Source organism: Manacus vitellinus, unplaced genomic scaffold, assembly GCF_001715985.3.
Source record: "Manacus vitellinus isolate BGI_N305 unplaced genomic scaffold, ASM171598v3 scaffold_25_pilon, whole genome shotgun sequence".
Classification (NCBI taxonomy): Eukaryota; Metazoa; Chordata; class Aves; order Passeriformes; family Pipridae; genus Manacus; species Manacus vitellinus.
In genome coordinates this window covers 11,560,344-11,584,111 of record NW_021939882.1, presented here as the reverse complement: position 1 = coordinate 11,584,111, position 23,768 = coordinate 11,560,344, and the positions used below count along the sequence as shown (strand labels likewise).

At 46.1% G+C, this 23,768-nt stretch overlaps 1 protein-coding gene across 1 annotated transcript in view; it reads left to right on the top strand.

The window, feature by feature from the left end:
- The window catches only part of CTNNA1 (catenin alpha 1), a 112,469-nt gene extending 89,041 nt beyond the window's left edge, over positions 1-23,428 (top strand). The window contains exons 11-18 of the mRNA XM_008930908.4: positions 1,640-1,796; positions 6,948-7,148; positions 8,240-8,391; positions 11,129-11,239; positions 12,683-12,864; positions 13,606-13,711; positions 19,442-19,576; positions 22,301-23,428. Of these exons, the coding sequence (XP_008929156.1) occupies positions 1,640-1,796; positions 6,948-7,148; positions 8,240-8,391; positions 11,129-11,239; positions 12,683-12,864; positions 13,606-13,711; positions 19,442-19,576; positions 22,301-22,588 (1,332 nt within the window). The 3' untranslated portion in view covers positions 22,589-23,428. The remainder of the gene's footprint in view (positions 1-1,639; positions 1,797-6,947; positions 7,149-8,239; positions 8,392-11,128; positions 11,240-12,682; positions 12,865-13,605; positions 13,712-19,441; positions 19,577-22,300) is intronic.
- Positions 23,429-23,768: the final 340 nt, after the last annotated feature.

The window sequence follows — 23,768 nt, the reverse complement described above, 5'->3', positions numbered from 1 at the left end:
AGACGTGGCCAGGGTGGCTTGCCCACATGAATGTGAAACTCTCCACAGAGTGAAGGGTTTTGTCAGCCCTGCTAAAGCTGCCTGTTGTGGCCTCTAGAGCAAAGGACAGATTTACCTTTCTAAAACTTCTGTTTCTGTCTGATTTTAAATTTTAAGCATCATTTTCGTAGGTGTCACAAGGCTTTTAGGGGGCTTTCAGGACACCCATGATTTTAACAGCCAGTGTGAGTGAGGGTGGCAGCACGTCCCCCTCTGAGGGACCTCCTGACTCCTGCAGGTGCCAGGCAGAAGGGGTGGCAGGAGGAAGGGCAGCAGCAGAGGGGACCCCACGTTGTTGGTGAAGGACAGGACAGGGTTCAGAGGTGTGTGCATCCCCACAGGCCCCTGAACAGATGCTGCTCAGGTCACATTGCTTCTCCCATTTGTCTGTGTTATCAAACCCATTGAGCTGGGTTTGATTTGTGACCCAGACTCACAGCCTCCATCTCCAGAGGCAGGATGGCAGCGTGGAGAGCAGCCCAGCTTTTCTGTGGATTTTCCTGAGTCGCTGCTAATTCCTGGCATCCCTTGGGTGAATCAGCCTCCTTCTCCTGATTCATTCAGTGCCGTCCCGACACGTTTGACACCACCATCATTTTCATGTTCAGTGAGTTATATATTTTTTTAAATGCTTTGTGACACTTTTAAATGAAGCAGGTAGAGAAAGTAGATTTTGGAAAAGCAGGAACATCTGGTGCTTGCATGTTTTGGTCGGCAACTTTGTGAAGTCAATACAGTCCTAGAGAAGAAAAATTACACATTGAAGTTGGAAGTTAATTAGCTCTGACTCTCAGGTGCTTGGGAACAAGGCTGGGATTGTCAGCTGTGACTGTGGATGGTTTCTCACACCTGGCACCCCTCCAGGTGGTTCTGCTGGGACCAGTGCAGCAGGAGCAGGCTGTTGAGGTTGCTTCCTTCCCACACCCAAAGAGGCTTTTGTGGTCGTTTAACTGACCAATTAGTTGGCACAACATAATGCATAGGAAAACGAGGTCTTAGGGTTTGAAGGTTAGTAGGGGATATTCAGATGGAGCATCTCCTCCTATTCCCTGGCTAATCTGGCTCGTTCACAGCCACAGCAGAAATCTGAAGATAATATAACAAGTAGTTGCAAAATCCAGAGTAAAACTTTAAGAAAAAGGGATAAATCAAAATTTATCTTTAATTTTGTATTTGCATATTGTTTCTACTTCAGACTGTGTAAGATTAATCCTTTTTGGACCTTTTTACTCAGTTTTTGGCAAGTAGCTTAGAAAATGCAGCCTCCAGTGTACTAAATGTCATCCTGTCTAAAATACTTAACAACACAGCCTGCACTCAGAAAGCAACACCTTGTTACCATGAGCTGTTAAAGACAGGTGAAACCAGCTCTTGTGAACACTTGCCAAGTGATTTTGCTTCTAGTAACTAACCATAATAAATGTCGAAGCAGGTATGAGTTGCATGTGAGAGCAACAAAATTAAACACTTTTGTGTTTAAACATCATGTTCCTCAAAACTTATTAAACTTACTTTGTTTGCTGTGAAGTTCATTGGATAAACATACAGAAGGTAATTGTTTCGTTGGGATATGTTTTAAAACTCCAGAGGTGTTTTACAGGTCATTAATGCTGCACTGGCTCTGGCTGCTAAGCCCCAAAGCAAGCTGGCTCAGGAAAACATGGATCTCTTCAAAGAGCAGTGGGAGAGGCAAGTCCGAGTGCTGACGGATGCTGTGGATGACATCACTTCCATTGATGACTTCCTGGCTGTATCAGGTAACCAGGCCTGCAATCTCAGAAATATTCGGTCTCCTAAGTGAGCTTATTCTTGCAAACCAGTGGGTTTGACATGTTCTGAAGTCTTCCTGGGTTTTGGAAGGGGTGGTGTTGGTACATCTCACCTGGTGTCATCTGCTGAGCGAGGTGTGAGACTGCAGCAGGAGATCTGTGCTCAAGGAGAAGACACTTTATGTCTCAAGATTTGGAATTGCTGGCTGAACTAATGATGAATTATCACCTAGATACTGCAGACAAACCTCAGCAGGAACTCTGGGGGAAATAGAACATAATTATGGCCAAGGTAGGAACTAACAAAAAAGATGATCCCTCAGTTCACTTCAGACTCTTTTTATGTAAACAAAACTGAATATCAAACCATGGTCATACAAGTTAATTAAAGTAAAACGTGACTTGTTTTTATCCAGGTCAGCTTTAGTAAAGTTTTAACAGTTTTTAAAAAAGATTGGATCATTATAATAGATTAATAATTGCATATGACAAAGTGCTTGCCAAGATAATCCACTTTATCAGCATCCTTGATAAAGACCCACTATTAGCTGCCGTGACCTAAAAATAATGGAGGCATTTTTATTTCCATGTCCTTTAATTCCGCTCTAATCAGAGGACATGGAGATGTAACTGTGTGAATTGTGACTGCAATTGTGTTCACAAATCACCACTACAAACTGGGGGTCTGATTTCCTTGGTGCAAGCAGGTTTGGGCATTTCAAGTGACCTAAAACCTCCAGCTGTAAAGAGAGACTTCACAGGAAGATGTGTGGAGTCAGAAGTACCAGGTGAACATAGAAAACGTAGTTGAAAAATTAAGGTCTTGAATTAAAAGACTATTTTTTTTAATGATTAAAAAAAAGAGAGAGAGAAAACCCAAGTGAAACAAAAAAACCCACCCCAAGTGGTGTTTCTGTGATGAGTCACCTGCATTATCACACGTGTTGTACTGTGGTTCCCTGGGTTCTGAATAAAAATTTCTCTTTGCAATGAGTTTGCATAAACTTATTAGGCAATGGAATAGCTGAGCTCTTTGTCTCTGTCTGCGCTCGCTGGGGCAGCAGGAGCTGCAGTGGCACAGCTGTGAGGAGCCTATTTCTGGGGAAATATATTTAGAGGGAATTGTGTGCTGAAGTTTGAGGCTCCGCTTGGAGCTTGCCCACAATTGTACAAACATTTTAAAGAGGAGAAGCTGTTAGTCCCTGCAAGCACAGCCTGTGTAGAGCTGCTGAACTGCATCCCACTGGCAGGTGAGCCTCCAAAGGGATCAGGGCACTGGCACTGAGGGATCAGCATCCTTGTGCAGGCCATTCGAGGAGATGGGAGCTCTGCTTTTGGGATTGTGGTGTTGGCCTTGCTGGGGTGCTCTGAAGAGTTCCAAGGGCTTGGCAATAAGCAGTGAATGTTTCTTTTCTGGGGTGGTGACAGTCTGACTCAGGGGAGAGTTCACCACCCAAAATGAAGCCCTGGAAATGTACTTTGAAGCTACTCTAGGTGCTCAAATGCATTCAGTAATTATTTATATGTGCTATGTTATCAGAGAGATGGTAGAAAAATATTAAAGCAATAAATATTGTTTTAAATATTATTTGTTTGAACTTTGATAAATGTTTTCCATATAAATGCCACAAGTCCAATTCATCTGCTAAAAGTCTGAACTCCTCTTTGGATAAAATTGTGGCAGATATGATTTATACCAAGTGCTGTTTGGGGTTATTAGAATGTTTGTATCAGTTACTAACTGGGATGTAAGCAGAATTTAAAAGAGTTCTTGTGAGTCTATGTGTGTGTGTATATGTAAATATATATAAGAACCACCCCACATTCCTACAATGTGGTGTGCTGTCCATCATGAAAGGAATGCTTCACTGTTCAGCTTATGCTACAGAATGGTAGTAAAGGCTTGATGAGAGAGACGTTGGGTTTAGATAACAGCAGAACATCATGGAGGAAGGATCCTTCAATGCACAGTGTTTCAGGCTACAGCATTTTAAGGAGGGTATAGCAGAGGGGCCCCGCTGAGTTAGGACAGAGTCTGGGGATGGCTCACTGTCAGGGCACAGGAGATGGATGAGAGGAGCCCTGTAGCCTAAAGATCTTTCCTATGTTCTCCCAACCATGAGGGATGTGCAGCTCAGGGAGCTTCAGCATCAGAGGTGCCACTTACTGAACAGCCCTTGACAGATTTTTCTCATTTAAGCTGGTGTTAGTTGTTCTTTCGACCATTATAAACCGCTGGCACCTCCATCCTCCTGTGTGGATTTCCCAGCTGGAAGTGTGCTCTGTGTGAAGAACCTCCTTGTTTTGGCAGTGTCGCCTCTTCGCTTCATTTGATGCCCCTACTTATAGTAGAAGATGGTGAAGAGGCTTTTTCCCTCCTCTCTTTCTTCATGCAGTTTGTAAATGCACAGTTAGTTCTGCTTTGTCAGTCATCTGTCTCTTGACTGTGCAGTCTTTGCCTGTTTCATTATTTCTCATTTCAGAGCTCTTCTGTACCTTCTGTAATTCTTACCCCTCTTATCTGTGCCTTCCCGAAGCACTCTGGGTGTGTTGGTGTGCCTGCTATCTCTGTTCTTTGGAGCAGTTGCTGATAGCACCATGTAATTGTCAAATTCAGTGTTCTGAAATTACCTGGATCTCCTTTGAAATCCTTTTAAAAAAACATTCCATTTGCTGCCTTCTGTTCCTCCGCTGCTGACAGAGGTTTATGCCAGAGATTGCCCATCTCAGTGGAACTATTTTCCTGAAGAGCCTCCCGATGAATATTGTCCTTCTCGTTACAAGATGAACACTGTCTTTACGAGTGTGTGAACACTCCAGGGTTGGCTCCATGGCCACGTCTGCCAGCACTGCTGCTTGACCTGGTTCCTCCAGTTCCTCCCGTGGAACAGAGGTTCCAGCATGGAAATTGTGCTAAGACGCAGCAAAGGAGCACAGTTGTATTTGTGCATCTATGGCTTCATCTCCCAACTGCTGCACTTACATTTTGATGTCCTGTAGCCCCCAGACTCCTTCACAGACAGTTTGGAAAGGGATTGCTTAGTCCCTTTAATGTGGAGGTGGGTGGAGGTGGAAGGTGTTTGGTGGGGGTGGACTGAGGATTGACAGTCGCGGGAGACTTTATATTCTGTAGCTTTTCACAGTTTAATGTGTTTCCTTGTTTGGTCTAAAAATCATTTCTGTTGAAAAAATATCTTTTCTCTCACCTTGTTTCCCAACCACACCATTTTCTCTACAGTTATTTTGATGGGTCAAATTCCCTTCACCATTGCTATATGCTGTTGCTATGAGATGTTTCTCCAGCTCAGCAGGAGGAGTTGGTTTTGACGCAGGATGATGTTCTCCCGTCCCCAGAGGTGCTGGTGGTGAACCTGCACATCAACATTTCCTGGGCTCTGCCACCCCAGCCTCAGCAGATGGCATTTGGCACCAGCCACTGGTGCCTGTGTGCCTGTAGGACAGGTAGCACTGGGTGTATTTACAAGCACACGGCAGGGTGTCAGATCTTATCTGTTACCATCCAGCTGGAGAGTGTAACCAGAGTGGATGCACCTGACAGCCCTGCACTTCCCCGGGCCCTTTGCAGGCTGCCCCGTGGGTTATCTTCCTCTAGAAGTGACTTTCTGGCCACTTTGCGTCTGCAAAAGACTTTAAAGGATCAGCAGACATTTAAATATTCACCTTCATTTTGTCCGTGCCTTTTATTAAAGTTCAGATAATCCAAAGAGGCTTTTAAATGGTCTGTGGCTTAATTTATTCATTAAGGAATTGAAGCAATAAACAGTCTGTTTTGGCCTGACGCCGAAGCCTTTTCTGTGGGCTGTCTCCTGCTTTAAATACCCTCCTGCTCCTCGCCGAGGCTCCTGTGCCTTGGCTGCCTGTTCACTGACTTGTCACATCACTAATGAACCTGGGCTTCTCTCTCCCAGGGCCACATTCTGCCCTCAGCTGAACCTGTTCAGGCTGAGTTGCTTCAGAGGGATTTCACAAGTGTCGTTTTTGTCCAGGTTACTTACAGAAGTCTCGCAATATTGCACCTGGCTCTGTTAATTTTATGTAAATCAGGCATAACTTCCCACAGCAATCCTTTCAGGCAGTTCCTCCAAATTCTCTATCAGCCAACTCTGTGAGCTTCTTGTCTCTACAAACTCTTGCTAAATGGCTCTTTTACTACCTGCAGAGGGAATAAAAGCCACTTGCAGGGGTTGGCAGTGTAGAATGATTAAGTCAATGGTAAGTAACACTGGAAACTGTTTTAAGTGACAGAGCAGAAATGTTTCCAAGTTGGTTTCTTACCAAGCAGCCCAAATGCTGGTCTTGGAAGGTGATATCAAAGCACTGGTACTGATACATCAAAGAGGTCTCTAACAGAGTTTGCAAGTCTCTCATGATAGTTGGGGAGATCTTTTGGATAGGTTTCCCCAAATGAGGATCCCAATCTCTTTAGGCATCTTCAGAAATCTCTTAAGAGGTTTTACTCATTTTGGGCTTCTTGGACTTGGTAAATGGAGGGAAATATCCCTGTATAAAAAAGAAAACGAATATTGAAAAGTAAATTGCAAACAGAGGTCTTGGCTTTATTTTTTTTTTGTTTTCTGAAGAGGCAGTGAGTACTCAGTGGCTGGAATGCTTTCCCCATAATTCATCACATACATGATGTGTCTCAAATTGGAATGGGGGACTAACAGTGTAATATTCTCTGATGGTATGTGTGTGGTTGTTGGAAAACACTGTGGAGGAAGCTAGAAACATGCAACAAATGCCCTGGTCTATTAGAGTGTTGAGTGGATTAGGTGTGGTGCTGGGGAGGTGCCTCATCAACCCATGAATGATGGGGGAGTGGTTTGCAGGTATTTGGGCAGTCCAGGGGAGGAATATACAAAGAAGCACACTAGGGGAGAATTCAGCTTTTCTGTTGGTAAAATTGAGTACAAACAGGGCCAGTTGGGGGATGGACTGATGACTTTTTGACACCTACTTTGGAAGAGCAACTGTTTGCTGGTCATAGTGAGCTTAAAAATCAATTCTTGACAGCATCTCCATGGAGGTTTTATAGAGCAGGTCCCAGACTGAGCACTTGTGATGCTGATAACGGAAAAGAAGATATTGCTGTCTAAATCCTGCTTCTTTTACCACCAGAGAATCACATTTTAGAAGATGTAAACAAATGTGTGATTGCTCTCCAAGAAAAGGATGTTGATGGCTTAGACCGCACAGCGGGCGCGATCCGGGGCCGCGCCGCCCGAGTCATTCATGTTGTCACGTCGGAAATGGACAACTACGAACCTGGAGTCTACACAGAGAAGGTGTTGGAAGCAACCAAGTTACTCTCCAACACAGGTAAGGGTCACTTACTCCCAGGAGTCCTCAAGTCGTGTTGTTTGAAAACATGTGGGCAGCTGGGTACTGATGTACCTGTGAAATCTGTTGAAGGCTCAATTTACTGTAATGAAAATTAGTGGGAGTTACTTGCAGAGCTGTTTCACAGTGAGAAGTGTAATTTTGTTGTGTGGATTGGCTTAAAGCTCAGCAGTGCACGAGGTGTCCCTGCGTGTGCTTGATGTAATGGACTGAGCTGGGGAAAGCAAAAACACTGGGAATGAGTCCCAAACGGTGAGTGATGGCTTGAAAGTTGTGCTGGGATTGTCTTGGAGTGTTGGACCAGGGTCTGAAGGTGTTCAGGATCCAGAAGGAACATCACACTGGCCCACCAGAGTAAATTTGGGGTAATGATATGGGTAAATTTTGTAGAGTATCTTTACAACTTTTAAAAAAGCATTGTAGGTTGCAGTGCCCCACACCTGAACACCAAATTGGGGTGTTTCCTCTGAACTAGCTGGTGACATCCATACAGGGTAAGGAAGGGTTCTGGTTGCTTCAGTGAGTGCTCTGCCAACCACTAGATGTTGGTTTTGCTTTAATTACTTTGACGAAGAATCAAGGGTGACACTGAAGAAACAGCAAACTGTAACTGGCTCTGGGATGTTCTTCCTGGGGCACAATGAGTCACAATGAAATGCAGCAGTACAACCTGCCCCCTTCCAGTGCCTTCTTAAACTTGAGTTTCCTAGTGGTAGTATTATTTTTTTCCCAAAAAAATGATGTACATCTACAGGGAACATCAAATAAACACTTAATAATTTTATCCCACAGTTTCTAAGGACTTCTCTGGGTGTTTCCTCCTTGTCCACTAGACAGGTGTGATAAACTTGTCACAATTGTGATAAATTTTGGTGGAGAAAACACCAAACAGCAGCAGTGTAAGGAGAAAAGGAAGTGGATTAAGACTTGAGCTCCTGTAACAAATGTTTTGAATTTAAACGGAGCAGCTTCCAGGGACAGTTAAAAGTGAGGCACACACACTGCTACGGGAGTGTGAAGCAGGAGGGGGCACTGGGGTGGGACTGACTCGTGTCCTGTTCCGAGCTCAGTTATGCCGCGGTTTACGGAGCAAGTGGAGGCTGCTGTGGAAGCCCTGAGCTCAGACCCCGCGCAGCCAATGGATGAGAACGAGTTTATCGACGCTTCCCGGCTGGTCTACGATGGGATCCGGGATATCAGGAAAGCCGTGCTGATGATCCGGGTGAGCACAACTTACCTCGACAGCTTCCCCTGCCTGCACCGAACTGACAGCCATCGGTGTAATTGAGAGCAGACAGCACAAGATTTTCATTTAGCTCCTATTAACATTCAGAGTCTTAAAACTGCTAATCACTGTGGAGCACTTGAGCTGTACGGTTTGATTCAAATTCATTACCCAGATCTGAGCATCGATGATAGCCCGAGTTGTGATGCTAAATACCCTTCACGCATCTTTTGTAATCTCGTGGTAATGCCTTGCTCGTTAATGTGCTAAAATCAGTGACCTTTAAGTTAACAACAGCAAATGAATTCGGAACTGTAGATGCTTGTTGATAGTTTGAGAGCTTAGAAATAAAACCTAATGGCTCTTTATTAAGTAAATTTTAAGAATTAATGCTGGTTGGTCAAAAGCAAGTTGAGATGAGGTCGGTGGGTAGTTCCTGGAGCTGTGTAGTTTGTTAATTGGCTAACCTGGGTAAACAGGGGCAGCTCACCGAGGCCTTGTCTCTTGTGTTGTTACATGGTTCAGGTGCAATGAGTGTGACTTGGAAGCCCTAATTTCTGGCAGGTCAGGCAGCGTTCAGCTGTTGGGAGCAGAAAGACTCCTGCAGTTGGTTGAAGGGATGCAGAAAAGAAAGTTCTCGTTTAAGCTGATCTATGGGCCTATTTCTTGAATCTTAGTGGGGCAAAAATGAGCAGAAGCCGGGCACAGAAAAAACAAATACTGGGAGTTTATTCCTTTTTTTTCCTTCTTTTCCTTGTACTTCTCTGACTCTGAGAAACTGCCTTCATTTTTCAGAGTGGTAACCATGGCAGGTGCAGTTTGGTGATAGGTAAATTAAGGTTGTACAGCCCCAGAGTATGTGTGATTACAGTAACCATTGCAATAGTGTCTTCCACGTCTGCTGCTTAAAGCAAAGGATCAGATGACAAAGAACAAAAGCAGTAACCACATACGCGCTCTGCGTGGAATTTTTTTCAAACTCACTCAGGATTTATAGACAAGCAATGTTAGATGAAGATATCAGTGCCTTCCTGCTATGCAGACAAACCAATTTGATTCCCCCCCTGCTGAAGTCCTCGTTACTCAGGACATGGAGGCCTGGCTGCCAATTCCACATGGCAGTAATTAGCCGAGCTGTGGTGCCAGGATTCCTGACGTTCCCCCTGTGCCGCGGCTCCGAGGTGATGTCAGGGTGCCACAGCTCCACTGCAGCTGCCAGCAGCCCACAGCAGCTCCCTGGTGACACAGCAGCGACCTGTCAAGGAGTTCAAATGTTGGCATTTGTCCTCCAAAGGGTTTATTTTAGGATGAAGGAGCCATCTGGGTGGAGATCCCAGGCCACCACTTCTCCGGGTGTAGCTCCTCTCGCCAGAGTGCAGCTGAGCTCGGCAGGGCCAGGGAGCTGCTTCAGTGGCACTTGTTCTTTACAGGGACCAGCAGGAAAAGTCACTGAGACACCTCTTTTTTGTGTCTATGCAGGATATTTTCAAAGCTGCAATCTCACTGTGTTGAAGAGAAGCTCTTCCCTCTCTCCCTGCGCCCCAGGCAGCCGCTCGTCACCACAGAGCAGTCTCTGCCCTTGGTGGCAGGTTGAAAGGCAGAATTACACTTTGTGTATCCCCAGAGGGATGGATGGGCAGAGGGAGGAGGCTTGAGGCTCACAAACAGTTTGTAAACATACAACAGAACTGTTTCCTTTATGTTTTTTAATGTTTTTTTAAATATTGATATACCGAGCTACTTCTTAGCATATGTTCTGGTGATTTTGTGGATATACCCTGTTCTCCAAGGCCTGGAGAGGAGATGGTGGCTGGAATACTCAAGGTCTTGATTATCAGTGTATTCACCTTTGCTTTTTGGCATCTATTTTGAGTATCCATATCTATCTTAACTGTATCACAAGGTGTCCATATTGAAAAACAAGTCTGTGAAATTCAAATCATAGGAAAGAAATCTAAAGAACAGGGACTTTATTTGCATCTTATCTGTTAATCACAATTTATTGCATTTATCAGTGAAGTTCTTTGTTGGTCCAGCTCTGCAGAATTGTCATGAAGTGCCATTCTAACAAAGATGTACTATTTTGACAAACATGCTGTTTAAACTTGATAAGCTTTATAAAAAGTTTGCCAGCTACAGACTGGCAGTAGCAAAAATAAATCCTAGGCAAGCCAGAACTGGGTCAGATGCGCTTAGCCTACCGCATAAAAGCTGGCCCTTACTAGCTAAAATTTGTCAGCTTTTCCTGGGGGATAAGAGTGAATTTTGAGCTATTTTATCTATTGTTGATTTAGTTGATGCTTTGATTCATAATTGTGCTAAAGACACCGTCTGTGGTTCTGAATCAAGCCCTCAGAGCTGTGGGTAATTCCAGCTTCAGAATCTCAAGTGATGCTTTTACATTTAATCAAGTTGCAAAAACACTGTTCGTTTTGCAAACTTTTTTCTGTCTTTCAGCTGCTGAGTGCATTAGTGTCCTGACAAATCTCAGCTGTTTAGTTACTGCTGTGTAATTCTGGGGATCCCTATGGTGTTTAACATGAGCAGTCAAGCATGTATAATCACATGTGTTCATGAGCTGGATACAGTCTCTGTATTTACCTTTTTGTTGAAAACATTGAATAATTTTTACCTTCACTGGTTTCCACTCTCTCTGCTTGAAAAACAATATTCTTGTTGATTTTCAGAGCCATGAAATCTGTTGTTTGACTCTGACTGAATGCTTTTCCCTCAGACTCCTGAGGAGCTGGATGATTCTGACTTTGAGACGGAGGATTTCGATGTCCGAAGCAGAACCAGCATCCAGACCGAAGATGATCAGCTCATTGCCGGGCAGAGCGCAAGGGTGAGGCACAAACCTGAGCACTGCAAAACTGTGACCCGCCTTCAGGAAACAGTTTGAGTTGCTTTGGAAATCCAGGTTGAATTTTTTGGGGGTGGTGATGAAAACATTGAATCAGAAAAGCGATGCCCTTTGTTTCTGGTATCGTTGTGAAAAGGAGGTGAAGTGAAATGCAGCTCGTGTTGGCCTGATGGATGTGGGAAATGTCTGGGGTTTATTTTGGACGTTCTGAAAGTTCAAAATCCTTTTAATAGCAACTAATTGCTTCGTATTTTGATTCCACAGACACTGTAGTCACTGCCTACAGTGCAGGGAGGTACAGGGCAGATGGTTCCATTGGATTAGTTATTTTCAACAGACAAATACTAACTTTATGGGCAACACATTGTTACGAAATGTCTTCTCACACACGTGCTGGTGTGTATTTGGCTACTGAACATTTATCAGGACAATGCTGAGAGGAGCTCAGAAATGAAATCATTTCAACTAACTGCATTTGCTATGACTGTTAAAAATGAAAGCATTGACAGGCAATATATAGTCATTAATAGGTGAAAACCTAAAATCAGTACATTGAAGGAAAACCAGGCCTTACCTATTGCTTTTATTTGACGTGTCCCTTCTGGATCAATAACAATTTACACTCTTGGGAAGGTGCCACAGCAGATTTTTTGTGGAAGCTCTTTTAGCCAGGCAAGACGTAGCCAGACCTTATTTATCAAACTTCTGCCATGATGGCTTTGGAATTACACCAACTGAGAGTATTTTTTGTGCTCTCCTTCCTTGTACAAGCCTGTACCCTCTCCCCCTTTTATTTAAATGCAGACATTGCTCATTTACCTTTTAGCACAGCTGCTGCCAGAGGATTTTTTGTAACAAAGACTCCTGGAGTGCTCCTGTTATTTATGAAGGCAAGAGCATTGTGCCTCATACAGGCTGTAAACCCAGTCTAAGAGATTTTATTCAGGAGTAAGCACATACTCTTTATTTTTACTTACTCTATCCTCAGTATACGTCTTTCAAAACAGTACAATTGGCTTTTTGCAGGGAAGAGACTGGTAATATTTGTTATTATCCTCAATACCCTAGTGGAACTTAATTTTAAAAAGTTAAAATTTTCTATAAAAGACAAGTTTCCCCTCTTCATGCAGTTTTTCTTCAAGGGATGGTAATATGTGGCAGATTTGTTTGGAGTCTTAACAGTTGTATCATGCAAATGCCCATATTTTAGGTGTCAGCTTGTCTTTCTGGGCACTGTTTCTTAAGAAAGAGCATAAACTTCGATTCAAAATGGAAGGAAATGGCTCTGGAAAGCCTCTAGGTAGAGGATTGCTATAAAAGTTTTATCCCCCATCTACATGACTGAAATTGGTTATTAGTGAAATGTTCCAAAAAGCCTTCTACAAATGGCAGCAGGAGGCAATGTGAGACAACTCTCTCTTTCAGGCTATCATGGCTCAGCTCCCCCAAGAGCAGAAAGCCAAGATTGCTGAGCAAGTCGCAAGCTTCCAGGAAGAAAAGAGTAAATTGGATGCTGAAGTGTCCAAATGGGATGACAGTGGCAACGATATCATTGTCCTGGCCAAACAGATGTGTATGATTATGATGGAAATGACAGACTTCACCAGGTGAGGCTTTTTCATTTGTGCACACTCAGAACTGGCTGTGCTGCTGGGCTTTCAATGGAACACGGTGCAAGTACTCCGAGGAGCCTGCTTATAATTTCCTTTAAATGTTGCCCTATTCAAGCCTGCATATTAACTGGGGAGACACATTACTGTGCACTGACTGGGTGGTAATAACTGTTTAAATTGATCTACAGATACACAGCAGTTATTGCCTGTCTTTCTTTCTTTCTTTAGGGTGATTCTTGTCCCAAGGAATATATATATATTTGCTCAGTTCTTTACAACATTAAATTCTAAGGGCTTCTCAGTATTGCTATACTGCAGAAATAGTTCCTAGCACAGTTATTTGCAGAAGAAAGAGAGGTTTTTCGATGCCTTTTGAAATTAATTTACCAGATTATACAACACTATTTTTTAAATTTGATGTTCCATTCCATAAAAATTGCAAATCTGGCTTCTAAAATGTTATCTCTCATCATCATTGGGTTGCTTAAAGCAGTAAAATTTAAGATGTTTTTATTCCTAGATTTAAGCTGAATATGGGGAAGAGCTGAAAGGGGGTAACTGTCTTGAAAACAAAGGTGCTGTAATGGTTGCACCTGCCTATTTCTGTCCAACCTTTTTCCTGCAGTTTGGTGAGGAGTCACTTCCAGCACTGCATGGAACAGAGTGAGAATAAGTGATATATAGTTCACTGGTGTGGTTCTCTGGTGCTAGAAGGTAAACTGTTGTGTTTTGCAGAGGTAAAGGTCCCCTGAAGAACACGTCAGACGTGATTAGTGCAGCCAAGAAGATCGCAGAGGCTGGGTCAAGGATGGACAAGCTGGGACGGACCATTGCTGACCATGTAAGCCACAACCCATCCCCCTGGGCCTCCAGCACAAATGAGCAATAGCAGATCTTTTAGTGCTGCAGACGTGATGAACAGAGAAAATGAGTTTAGTTTTGGGGATTTTTAACTGATTTTCCAGATTTGCTGCTGGAAAATTCCAGCCTTTCCTTTGTAGCTGCTCTGCTGCCACCCTGAGCAGTGTAGGCAGCTGAGGTTGCCCAGCAGTGACAGAGCAGCTCCTTGGCTTAAGTCAGGCCCCTGCCATTTCAGGGGAGCAATAGGCCAGCAGTGTTTCAGGTCACACAGAGTCCAGGCCAGTCTCTGGCACTGAGCAGGACTGAGACTGGACTCCTGTCACACTTGGAACATGCCCAGTGCTTCCCAAAGCAATGGCAGCGTGGACAACACCCTCGGAATTGCACCTGGCCTCTTGCACAACCTTTAATTTTATTTTTTGAGGCAGCTTTTTAATATTAACAATTTTCAGATGCCCCACAGACTGAGTGGTGGTGTTGTCAGAGCTCTCTGGTATTGTTTTCACAGTCAGAGGTGATGCAGACTTGGAGCAATGCCTGCAGTGACCCAAGTGTGGCTGTGCTGTCCCATATTTAAAAGGGATTTTTGCAGGATTGCATGAGCATGGCCAGCTTGGGGGGTTTATGCAATGCCCATCCCGAGCCACTTAGAAACTGGGTTGGGCCAAGCAAAAGCACCTCTGGTCTCAGCCCACACCCAAATTGCAGAGAAACATCAGCATTAGTAATAATATTCCACCTTCAGGAGTGACTCTGAAATGCAGGGAGATTAAGTCTGAGATCATGGACTAAACTTTGTTTTGTCCAGCTGTCACTTGCTTTGCAGTCCTTCCCTGGATGGACGTTTGTAATGCAAGGTTTTAACTGAGCCCATGTCACACAGCAAGTAAATAATTGCAACCCAGATCCCTCTTTTAATGTTGCATCCAGAGGTGCTTGTCTACACCCTGATGTATTAATGATGCAGGAAGAAATGTTCAATGGGGAGATAAATTTGAAAAGTGTTTCTTTAAATGGGTCTCCTTGCTATAGCATTTTGAAAGCCATGTTTCTGGGAGATGCAGGTGTGCAGCTGATGTAGGCAAATGAAGCAAGGAGCAGTTTGTGTTAGAGATCTCAGGGGATCTTGGGCTGAAGGTTTACAATGCTTTTTTTTTTTTCATTCACATGTTTTATGCAAACTTGGTATATGGTTTTCTGCACGAAGCCATTTCAAAATATGAAAGAAAACTAAATGGCTCCTTTTAGTAGCAGTAAGGTCCTTAAAAATGTAAAAGATTAAGCACATGTTTGAAGATAAATATGAGCAGCACTGTACAGTTAGTCATTTTGACAAGAATATAGCTTCTTCCCCAACTCCATGCTCTACTAATACTTTCAGCTTGCATATTTCATTAGATCTGCTTACATTCTCTTTGGAAACATGTTAATGTGGAATGGTGTGACAGTTACAGAGCACAGAGCACTGATGCCTTCCTGTGCCTAATCCTGGGAGCAAAGGATGGGGTTTATGTCCTGTGTGCTGGGTGACACCAGTGAATCATGACCTCATGTGTCACTGTGTCAGGAGCTCCCCAGCTCTGCTGTTGGGCACTTTTGCAGCACATTTCCTTTGAAACCCTAAAAGTTGTTACTCAAGGTATTTCCCATCTGTTGGGAAAGGTCTCACCATCAGCCCCAGGTTTTCCCCACAGTGTTCCATCTCTCACTCCAAGAGCAGAGGCTGCTTGCTGGGAATGAGGGAATACAGAGCAGTTATGAGCACAGAAATGACAATGATTTGCTGCAAGACAAGGATTCTCTGTGTGATTTATTTTTCCAGTGTTGAAATACCTACAAAGCCAAAGAAAAATTCTGTCATTTTTTTTCTTTGATAGTGTGGGGAGGCTGAGGTTACATCAGTTCAGATCATCCAGTGGAAAGGAGCTGGGAGTGAGGGTAGGGATTGCCCCACTACCCAGTGAAAGGCTCCAGCAGCCTCTTGCTGGGGTGGCTGGTGTGGGGAGGTGCCCAGGGCACAGGCTGGTGGCAGCTGCTGACATGTGACACCAGTGCCCATCCTGCCAGGGGTCTGCCTCCCCAAAACATCTGCTGACAGTTCCTCCTGGGCCCAGCTGGCACCCAGGGCTGGGAGGGCATTTGTGGGAATTCCTGATGCAGCAGGTTCACTCCCCAAACTGGAGATGCAGTGGGAGGACACACCTCTGGTTGCTGGCACACCAACAAACCCTTGGGGAGGGGGTTGTGTGCTTGTGTCCAGCAGCACACACCAAGAGCTAATCTGTCTTCCCCTGCACCTTTTCTGTGCAAAAAGGAGAAAAAAAAAGGTGATTCTCCTTCTCTGCAGACTGAGCTGGGGTGGTAGGAAGTGAATGTGGGTGTTTGTTCTGTCCAGGGGGACCCTGGGTTTGACTTGGAGCAGCCAGTTTTGCCTGCAGCCAGCACTGAGTGTGTGGCAGCATCTCAGTTTGGGTGGTTTGGGAAGGTGGGGGTGTCCCCCAACACCCATTTGTTTCCATTTCCACTGCAGGGCCATGTGTGGGAATCCTCCCAGGCCAGCTCTGCAGACAGGGGTTCGTGTCTGTGCCTGCTGTAGGTTAATCCAATAACATAATCTTTCCTGATCAGTGGTGAAATTGTTGCCTTTTGGGTTTTTTGGTTTTTATCTGAGTGCTCCTGCCTGGGAAAGGACAGGGCTCATACAGGCACCCACAGTGCCTTTTGTTGATGCTCCTTTTTATCCTGTGTTACATCTCTATTTAAACATCATCTGTCTTTGAACTGAGTCCTCTATTCTGTCTGCAGAAATAGCATGCACAAGAGAGGATGTGGTTTTCCATCTCACATCATATGGATACACACAACCCAATGATAATTCCCATTCCACTGCTTCCCCCACCAATGTTTTGCTCCCTTCAGAACGTGCAGCAGCCTCTTGCCTTGACAGTGTCTGTCCTTAAACAGTTTTTGTAACCCCATAAAGTAGCTGGAATTGTTGAGCCACCCCTCTGATGTGCTGTATTGTGCATTTGTCAACCCTCACCCCCTTCCACCGCTGTGCTGCTCCCTCGCTGTGTTAGATGAGCTCTTTGGGAGATGGAGAGTGGTTTCCAAAATGGTAATTGGAGCTTTTCATTAGCTCTTTGGCCAATGCTATTTGTGGGCTTTCTCTAAAACATCTTGTACTGCTGGCTAATATTGATTAGCTTAAAAAATTAACCTGCAAGCTTTGCTGCTTCGTTAGGCAGGGTTTCACTCCACTGATGGAAGCAGTGTGCCCACGGTGAGAGTTGCAACGGCTTTGGGTGTTTCATCACCTTCCTTGGGCCTGAGAAAGTGGTTTCTGTTATTTGCTGGGGTTGGAAGCCCATAAAGCCATGCAGATCTCCAGCCTGATGTGCTTGTCCCAGCTTGCCACCAGTCCGTGTAGTGCCCTGTGTGTGTGTGAGTTCTGTCCCCCACATACAGTGCTGGGTTACCTCTGCTGTGCCCAGAGACCACTTTGGCTTAGAAAATCCACTTGTTCTGGCCCTGGAAAAGCACATGTATGTATGTATGTATGTATGTATTAGCTACACTCCCCTTCATTTCCGAGTTAAATGTCTGTTCTGGCAGATCAGTGACTGTTGTGGGAAGCAAATGCTTCATGTGACCATGACCCCTGTTTGCACATCCCTGCCTGGGCAACACAACGATCTCTTCTGGTCCAGCCTCCTTGGGTGCCATTTTATACAGGGAAACATCAGTTCCTGCTTCCATCTCACAGCTAAGGAAAGAAGCCCTGCAGGGAGAATTAGGGCTCAGGCCCTGCTGCTGAAACCCAGGAGGGGATTTTTACCTTGGCCTGAAAGGGGAGGAGAGGCTGTGTGGCCATCAGCAGTAAAGCTCAGCTTGAGTGAAGCATTAAGTAATGAACTGGTGCCACGTTTGAGATTAATCTTCCAATCATGCCAGGTCCATTATGAGTCCTTGCTGGATGGTCTGCTGCACAGGATCAGGGTCCTGGGTGAAATGGGATTTTGATGTGAACAGGGGTGTGTGGAGAAAAGCTCTTAAATCAGTCTGGATGGGGTGCAGCTGTTTGGAAGGATGGAGATCACTGCAGGGTCTGCCTGTAGTCCTGTCCCTGGGTAATGCCAGGTGAATTCCTGCTCTGCTGATACAGTGCTAGAGCTGAAATAATGCTGGGTACAGCCTGCCTTAGTGCACAAAATAAGGATCACTGTGAGTCTGATAGTGGTTGTCCAGGAGACCTGTGGATGCAGGATGGGAAGATGAGATGATGGTGGGTAGAGTGGCCATTTCAGTGGCTTGTTCAGGAAGAACAAGCACGTGTGCTCATGGTGGGGTACAGCTAGTGATACTTCTCTGGGGTTCAGAGCAGGGTTTCAGAAGGTGTGTGTGGCACAATGTGATGTAAATGGGGTGGATGTGAAGCTGCAGGTGTTCTGTGTGTGTGGAACACCCTGCTCTGGTCAGAAATGCTGCAGGACAGGCCATGATATCCCCTCTCCCTGCTACAATAGCTCCTGCCATCAGGAATATATCCACTCTGAGGTAAAAGTCTGTCTCTTGGGCACTGGTTGCAGCACCATCAGGGATGTCTGGAGGTCAGAGCCTGTCTGAATGTTGCCCAGCTGGGAGCTGTTTGGTGCTGCTGTAGGTGCCCCATCAGCAGTGGGTACAGGGGCAGGAGTGTGGCACGTGCCCCTTGGCCTTATTCAGCAGCAGCACCAGACTCTGGTGGGCAAAGGGTCTGTGGAGGTGAGTGTGTGCCAACTGCTCTGTTCCCTAGTCCTCAGCAGCCCATGGGGCTGAGGTGGCCCCTGTGGAGATGTGCTGCTGGCACTGCTGCTCCCAAAGAGGCTGCAGGGCTGGTGTGGGCAGCAAAAGCCTTCCCACAGCCCTTTTGTCTGAGGCTTCCAGAGCCTGTTCTGGACTGTGGCTGCCCCTCAGCAGGTCCCCCCTCTGGTTGGGAAATCCAGCATGAGACTGGCTCATCCATCACCTCCCCACTCAGCTGGGGTGGCCCTTTGGCTCTGTCCCAACCTGCACGGCAGCCTCCAGATCCTGCAGAGTCTTTCGTGCAAAGCTGAGAAAGTTGCCTTTACCTTATGGATGAGAGCTCCAGCAAGCACCTTAAAAATGGGACTTTGTGCCTGGTGAGGAACCTGGTTTTCCCACTGCTAAGAGATGGGAGCAGAAGTCAGGAAAATATCTGTTTGCTGCGTGTAATTGAGTAGCTGTCGGGTTTATCATTTCTGAGCTTGAAATATTTCAGATTGAGAATCAAGACAAGAATTGGTGACATCTGCTAGTTACAGCTTGAGGCCTCGGATATCAAAGCATTGCTGCTGTGTCCTGCACAGTGCACAGGAAGGACCTTTTATAGTTAACAAACCTGCTCTGGAGAGGGCAGGTAGCCCTTGTCCTCCTCCTCCTCGGGAGCTGAAGGGCAGCCTGCAGCTGAAAGGAGCCCAGAGGTGTGTCCAGTGCTGCCCCCATGTCCTCTGCCCCATGTTTTGGGTTTTAGGTGCATTTAGTGCTGCTCAGGTATTGCTCAGTTGTCTCTTGAAAACCAGAGCTCTGCAGGGAGGGGAGTGATCTCTGGGGACATTCCCAGTTGCAGGAGGAGGTGTCTGGCTTCTCCCTCCGTGGTTTGTGTTCCCAATACCTGCCCTCCCAGTCACACTTGTCCTTTGTCCCACAGTGCCCCGACTCTGCGTGCAAGCAGGACCTGCTGGCGTACCTGCAGCGCATCGCCCTGTACTGCCACCAGCTCAACATCTGCAGCAAGGTGAAGGCTGAAGTGCAGAACCTCGGCGGGGAGCTCGTCGTCTCCGGGGTACGTGTGAGCTCTGGCGTGTCTGGCTTTTCCTTCCAGAGGGAACAATTATTCCAAGCTGAGCTTTTGTGTTAAACACTGTAGAATATAGACAAGAGATTTTGGAGCATTCAGAGTTTTAATGTATGCAGAGTTTATGTTGCTGGCTTGTTGTTCTGGGAAGAAACGCTTGCTGTGAAAATACAGACTTCACATTTCCTTACTCACCGGTGTTTGTAGACAGATTCACTTCACCTCTGCGTAATCTACTGCTTTTCCAGGCTGCTTTTCACTCTTAGTGAGGTTAAATCACTTTAATCAGCACAGCTAAACCTACTCCACATCTCTGCACAGCCTTGGAACACACTGGGGTCCTGCAATGCTCCAGAGACGTTAATATTTCAGGATAGCTGTGCCCTGAAGAGTGCAGGGATTTTTAGTGGCTGCTCTGGTTTCTGACAGCTGGAAGCTGCCCCAGGCCAGCCTGCTTCCTTATTCCAGCCATTACTTTGCAAATAATTTTTTCACTGTAGTTCATGAAATGCTTCCTCCTAAGAGGAGTCTGTATGATGGATATCTGGGAGGAGGGCAGTGGAGCTAAATTCCTAATTTCTCCTGGCGTCCTCTTCCTTCCCCAGGACAGGCATGTTTGATCACTAGGGCTTTTGCCCAGATATGTCAGGACTGAGGTAGGAGGTTTGGAGAAGGGGCAGAAGTGGCTGATAGTCCAGTATTGTTCCCTGAATCCTTGACAGCAAATGGAAAAAAACTTACCACCTTCTGCCATTTTGATATCACAGAATCATGGCTTGTTTGGGTTGGAAGGGACCTTAAAGCTCATCTCGTCCCCCCAACGATGGGCAGGGACACCTTCTACTATCCCAGGTTGCTCCAAGCACCGTCCAACCTGGAATGGGCAACCACAGCTTCTCTGGGCAGCCTGTGCCAGTGGTATTTTCCAGTTTCATATTTCAGATGGTTAAACTTCCCAGCACAGGTTTCCCCCACAAAGCAGGAGGAGCTGTGGGACAAGAGCTCTGGATCAGCAGCAGCTGTGGGGGGTCAGCAGGAGCTGCTGCTGGAGCAGAGGGAGCTGAGGTGGGGATGAACACCCTTGCACAATCTTAGCCCATCTGAGGATGACAGGCTGTGCTGCCCCTCCTGCTGTGCCAGTCCCCTGCTCGTGTTCCCAGCCCTGGGATCCCAGAGCTGTGATGGAACGTGCTCCTGTGGCTGCTGTTCTGTGCCTGATGTCCTGGGAGCTGGAAGGCTGAAGGCATTGTGCTGTCAAAGAAGTAGAAGTGTCATTATGCAGTAATAAGTATTCCAGGGTTTCACTGCAGTTACTCAGTGTCTCCGGGATTTACATCCCCTCTGCCATAAATTGTTTATATGAACAGCCTGGCATCTGTACTCTGATCTCCTGGTTTTATCCCTTCTCCTCCAGTCTGTCCACTGGGGCTGGATGTTGCCAGCAGCAGTGTTAAGCTTCTGTCAGATAATCAGATGAAGACCTCTTCCAGTTCAGAGACATCACCTGTCTAAGGGTAAAATTGTGTTCAGTGTTCACACCCTGCCCATAGAGCAGAGAGTGCTGTGAGAGCAGAGCCACAGCCCAGGCAGGCAGAGCTCGCACTCTGAGCAGTCTGACAATTCATTTACTAAAGTACCTCCCTGCTCTTGTTGCATTTAATGTGATTCTTCCTGCTGTGGTGATTCATGGAAACAGTCAAGTGCAGTGGAAGTGGTTTCCAGGCTGGGGTGAGGACAGCAGAGCACATGGGTTTGCTGGAGGGCACAGACCCGACCTGCACAGCGGGTGGGAAGGAAGGTGCCAACAACCTGAGAAAAGCCACCACCCCCTGCCCAGCTGGGTTTGCTGCTGGACAAGCCATGGCTTCAAGAAGAAACTTTCCCCCAGAACTTCCTGTCTGCAACAGCAGGATTTAAGTGTGTAGAGGCTGCTGAGCTCTTGTGTAAGCTGAGCAGAGGTGCTGAAACCCTGCCCTGCACCAAGCCCTGCTCCAGACTGAACCCTGCTCCACACCAAACCCCTGCCCAGACTGAAACACTGACCCAGACCAAACCCTGCCCCAGACCACTTGGCCTGGACAAGCCAGGGATCCCCCCAGAGCAGGGCACTGGTCACTGGAGAAGGGAGTCCCAGCTGAGGTCACCTCAGTGCTCCTCCCCTCTCTCTTTCACCTGGCCCTGATTTTGGCTTTTGGACCCTGCTGTGCCCTGAAGCTTCAACAAATGCATTTTTTTCCAAATTTTGATGCTCTTGTAAATCAGGAACCAGCTGGGAAAGGGCTCCAGGCCTGGCTGATGATGCACTTGTGTTTCTTCCTTCCCAATACAACTTAATATTCTAGGGCAATTTAAATACTTATTATCAGTGATTAAGATATTACTACAGCTCTATTAATTGCATTAGAGAATAAGCTACTGTTAAAGCTTAGTCACAAAAGCAAACAGCAGAATACAAATCATTCCCATTGCTGTTGATATGGAAAATGCAGACAGTGGGGCAAACTGTGCTTCCAACTTGGTGGCACAAGTGAGATTTGTACCACTGAGTGTCTGAAGGAAAATCCTGCCTCAAACTGGGAACCTCAGGTTCCAGATGAAAACCCAGATAAATCAGTTCTCGAGCTCTTTTGCTTTCTCAGCAGTGCCCTGTTGTCAGGAGTGCTGTGCTCTGGGGGTCTGTGGTGTGTGACACGTGTGTGCTCCCGTTGGCAGGTGGACAGTGCCATGTCCCTGATCCAGGCGGCCAAGAACCTGATGAACGCGGTGGTGCAGACGGTGAAGGCGTCCTACGTGGCCTCCACCAAGTACCAGAAGTCCCAGGGCATGGCTTCCCTCAACCTCCCCGCTGTCTCCTGGAAGATGAAGGCTCCTGAGAAGAAACCCCTGGTCAAGAGGGAGAAACAAGACGAAACCCAAACTAAAATCAAGAGGGCGTCCCAGAAGAAGCACGTGAACCCCGTGCAGGCTCTCAGCGAGTTCAAGGCCATGGAGAGTATCTAGAGGAGGCCTCTGGCTTGGGTGTGTTTTTCTCTAGCCCACTACTGCTACTTCCAGAACTCTACTTTTAATACCCTAAGGATTTTTCAGAAACTTACTATTCCTCAAAATGTATTTACTTAATATAATTTTGATAACTTTGTTTAGATTACATGGGGAAATACTCAAATTTCTAAGTCCTATCAGTATATCTTCAGCCTGCAGAAGTGTGTTAATTTAGATGGCTTTTAGATTCCAGGGGTGGATTTCTAGCTGGAAATCGTTTTTTATAATCTTGCTTTAAATGAAATATTCTATAACCAAAGAGGATTTTACAGTAACACTAACGGTTAACACTAATATTGAATCCTGCTACTCAGAGACTCAGTTTATCATGGTGATCAAGAGAGGAATCAAGTCTTTTCACTCAAAAAAAAAATTAGTGGAAGTATTGTATGTGTTAGTGTGTATCCCTGTGGTTGGAGTGGAGAGGGAACAAGCTCAGAGGAGTATGAAAGTGCAGCAGGCACTGGCTGTGGGACCACGACTGGAAAACATCTGGAAAAACCATATACCTGTGCCTGGGTTGGGCTTTGCTGGGGACCATGTTTGCAGATGTGCTTGGTGGTGTGTTGGGGATGTGATGCTGCTTCTCCTGGGCTGCCCTGGAGCCCTTTTCCTGACGGGTGGTTCCCATCGGCTGGGGGGTCACTTCTCCCCCCCCCGGGATCCCGGAGCCAATCCTCACAAACACATCCAGTGGTGTGGGCGATCCTTCTGTGTGACACCGGACGGAATTTGAATGCCTGGTTACAAATTACTAATGTATTTTGCTGCGGGACACTAATAAAGTTGCTTTTCCCAGCTGGTGTATTGTGGTGCAGTGAATGGAGCCGGCCCAGCCCGCCCCTCACCCCCCCTCGCCATTCAGATGCAAATCAGCTTTGTGCTCATTCCTCATAATTGCTCTGCATCCCGCCTTGGGCTTCCAGAGGCACCCAGGAAATCGTGTTTGCTCAGGCTGCAATTTAGACTGTACGTTATTTGTGATAACTGTAGCTACAAGGTATAATTTCACTGTCTTATTTAAATTTTATGAATTTCAGTGTGTTTTACATGTCCCAGTCCAGGCCAGTGCTGGAGAAGCAGTGCCTGCTCGGGTCAGCACTGTGGTGGCTGTTTCTGTAAAGCCTCCACCAAACTG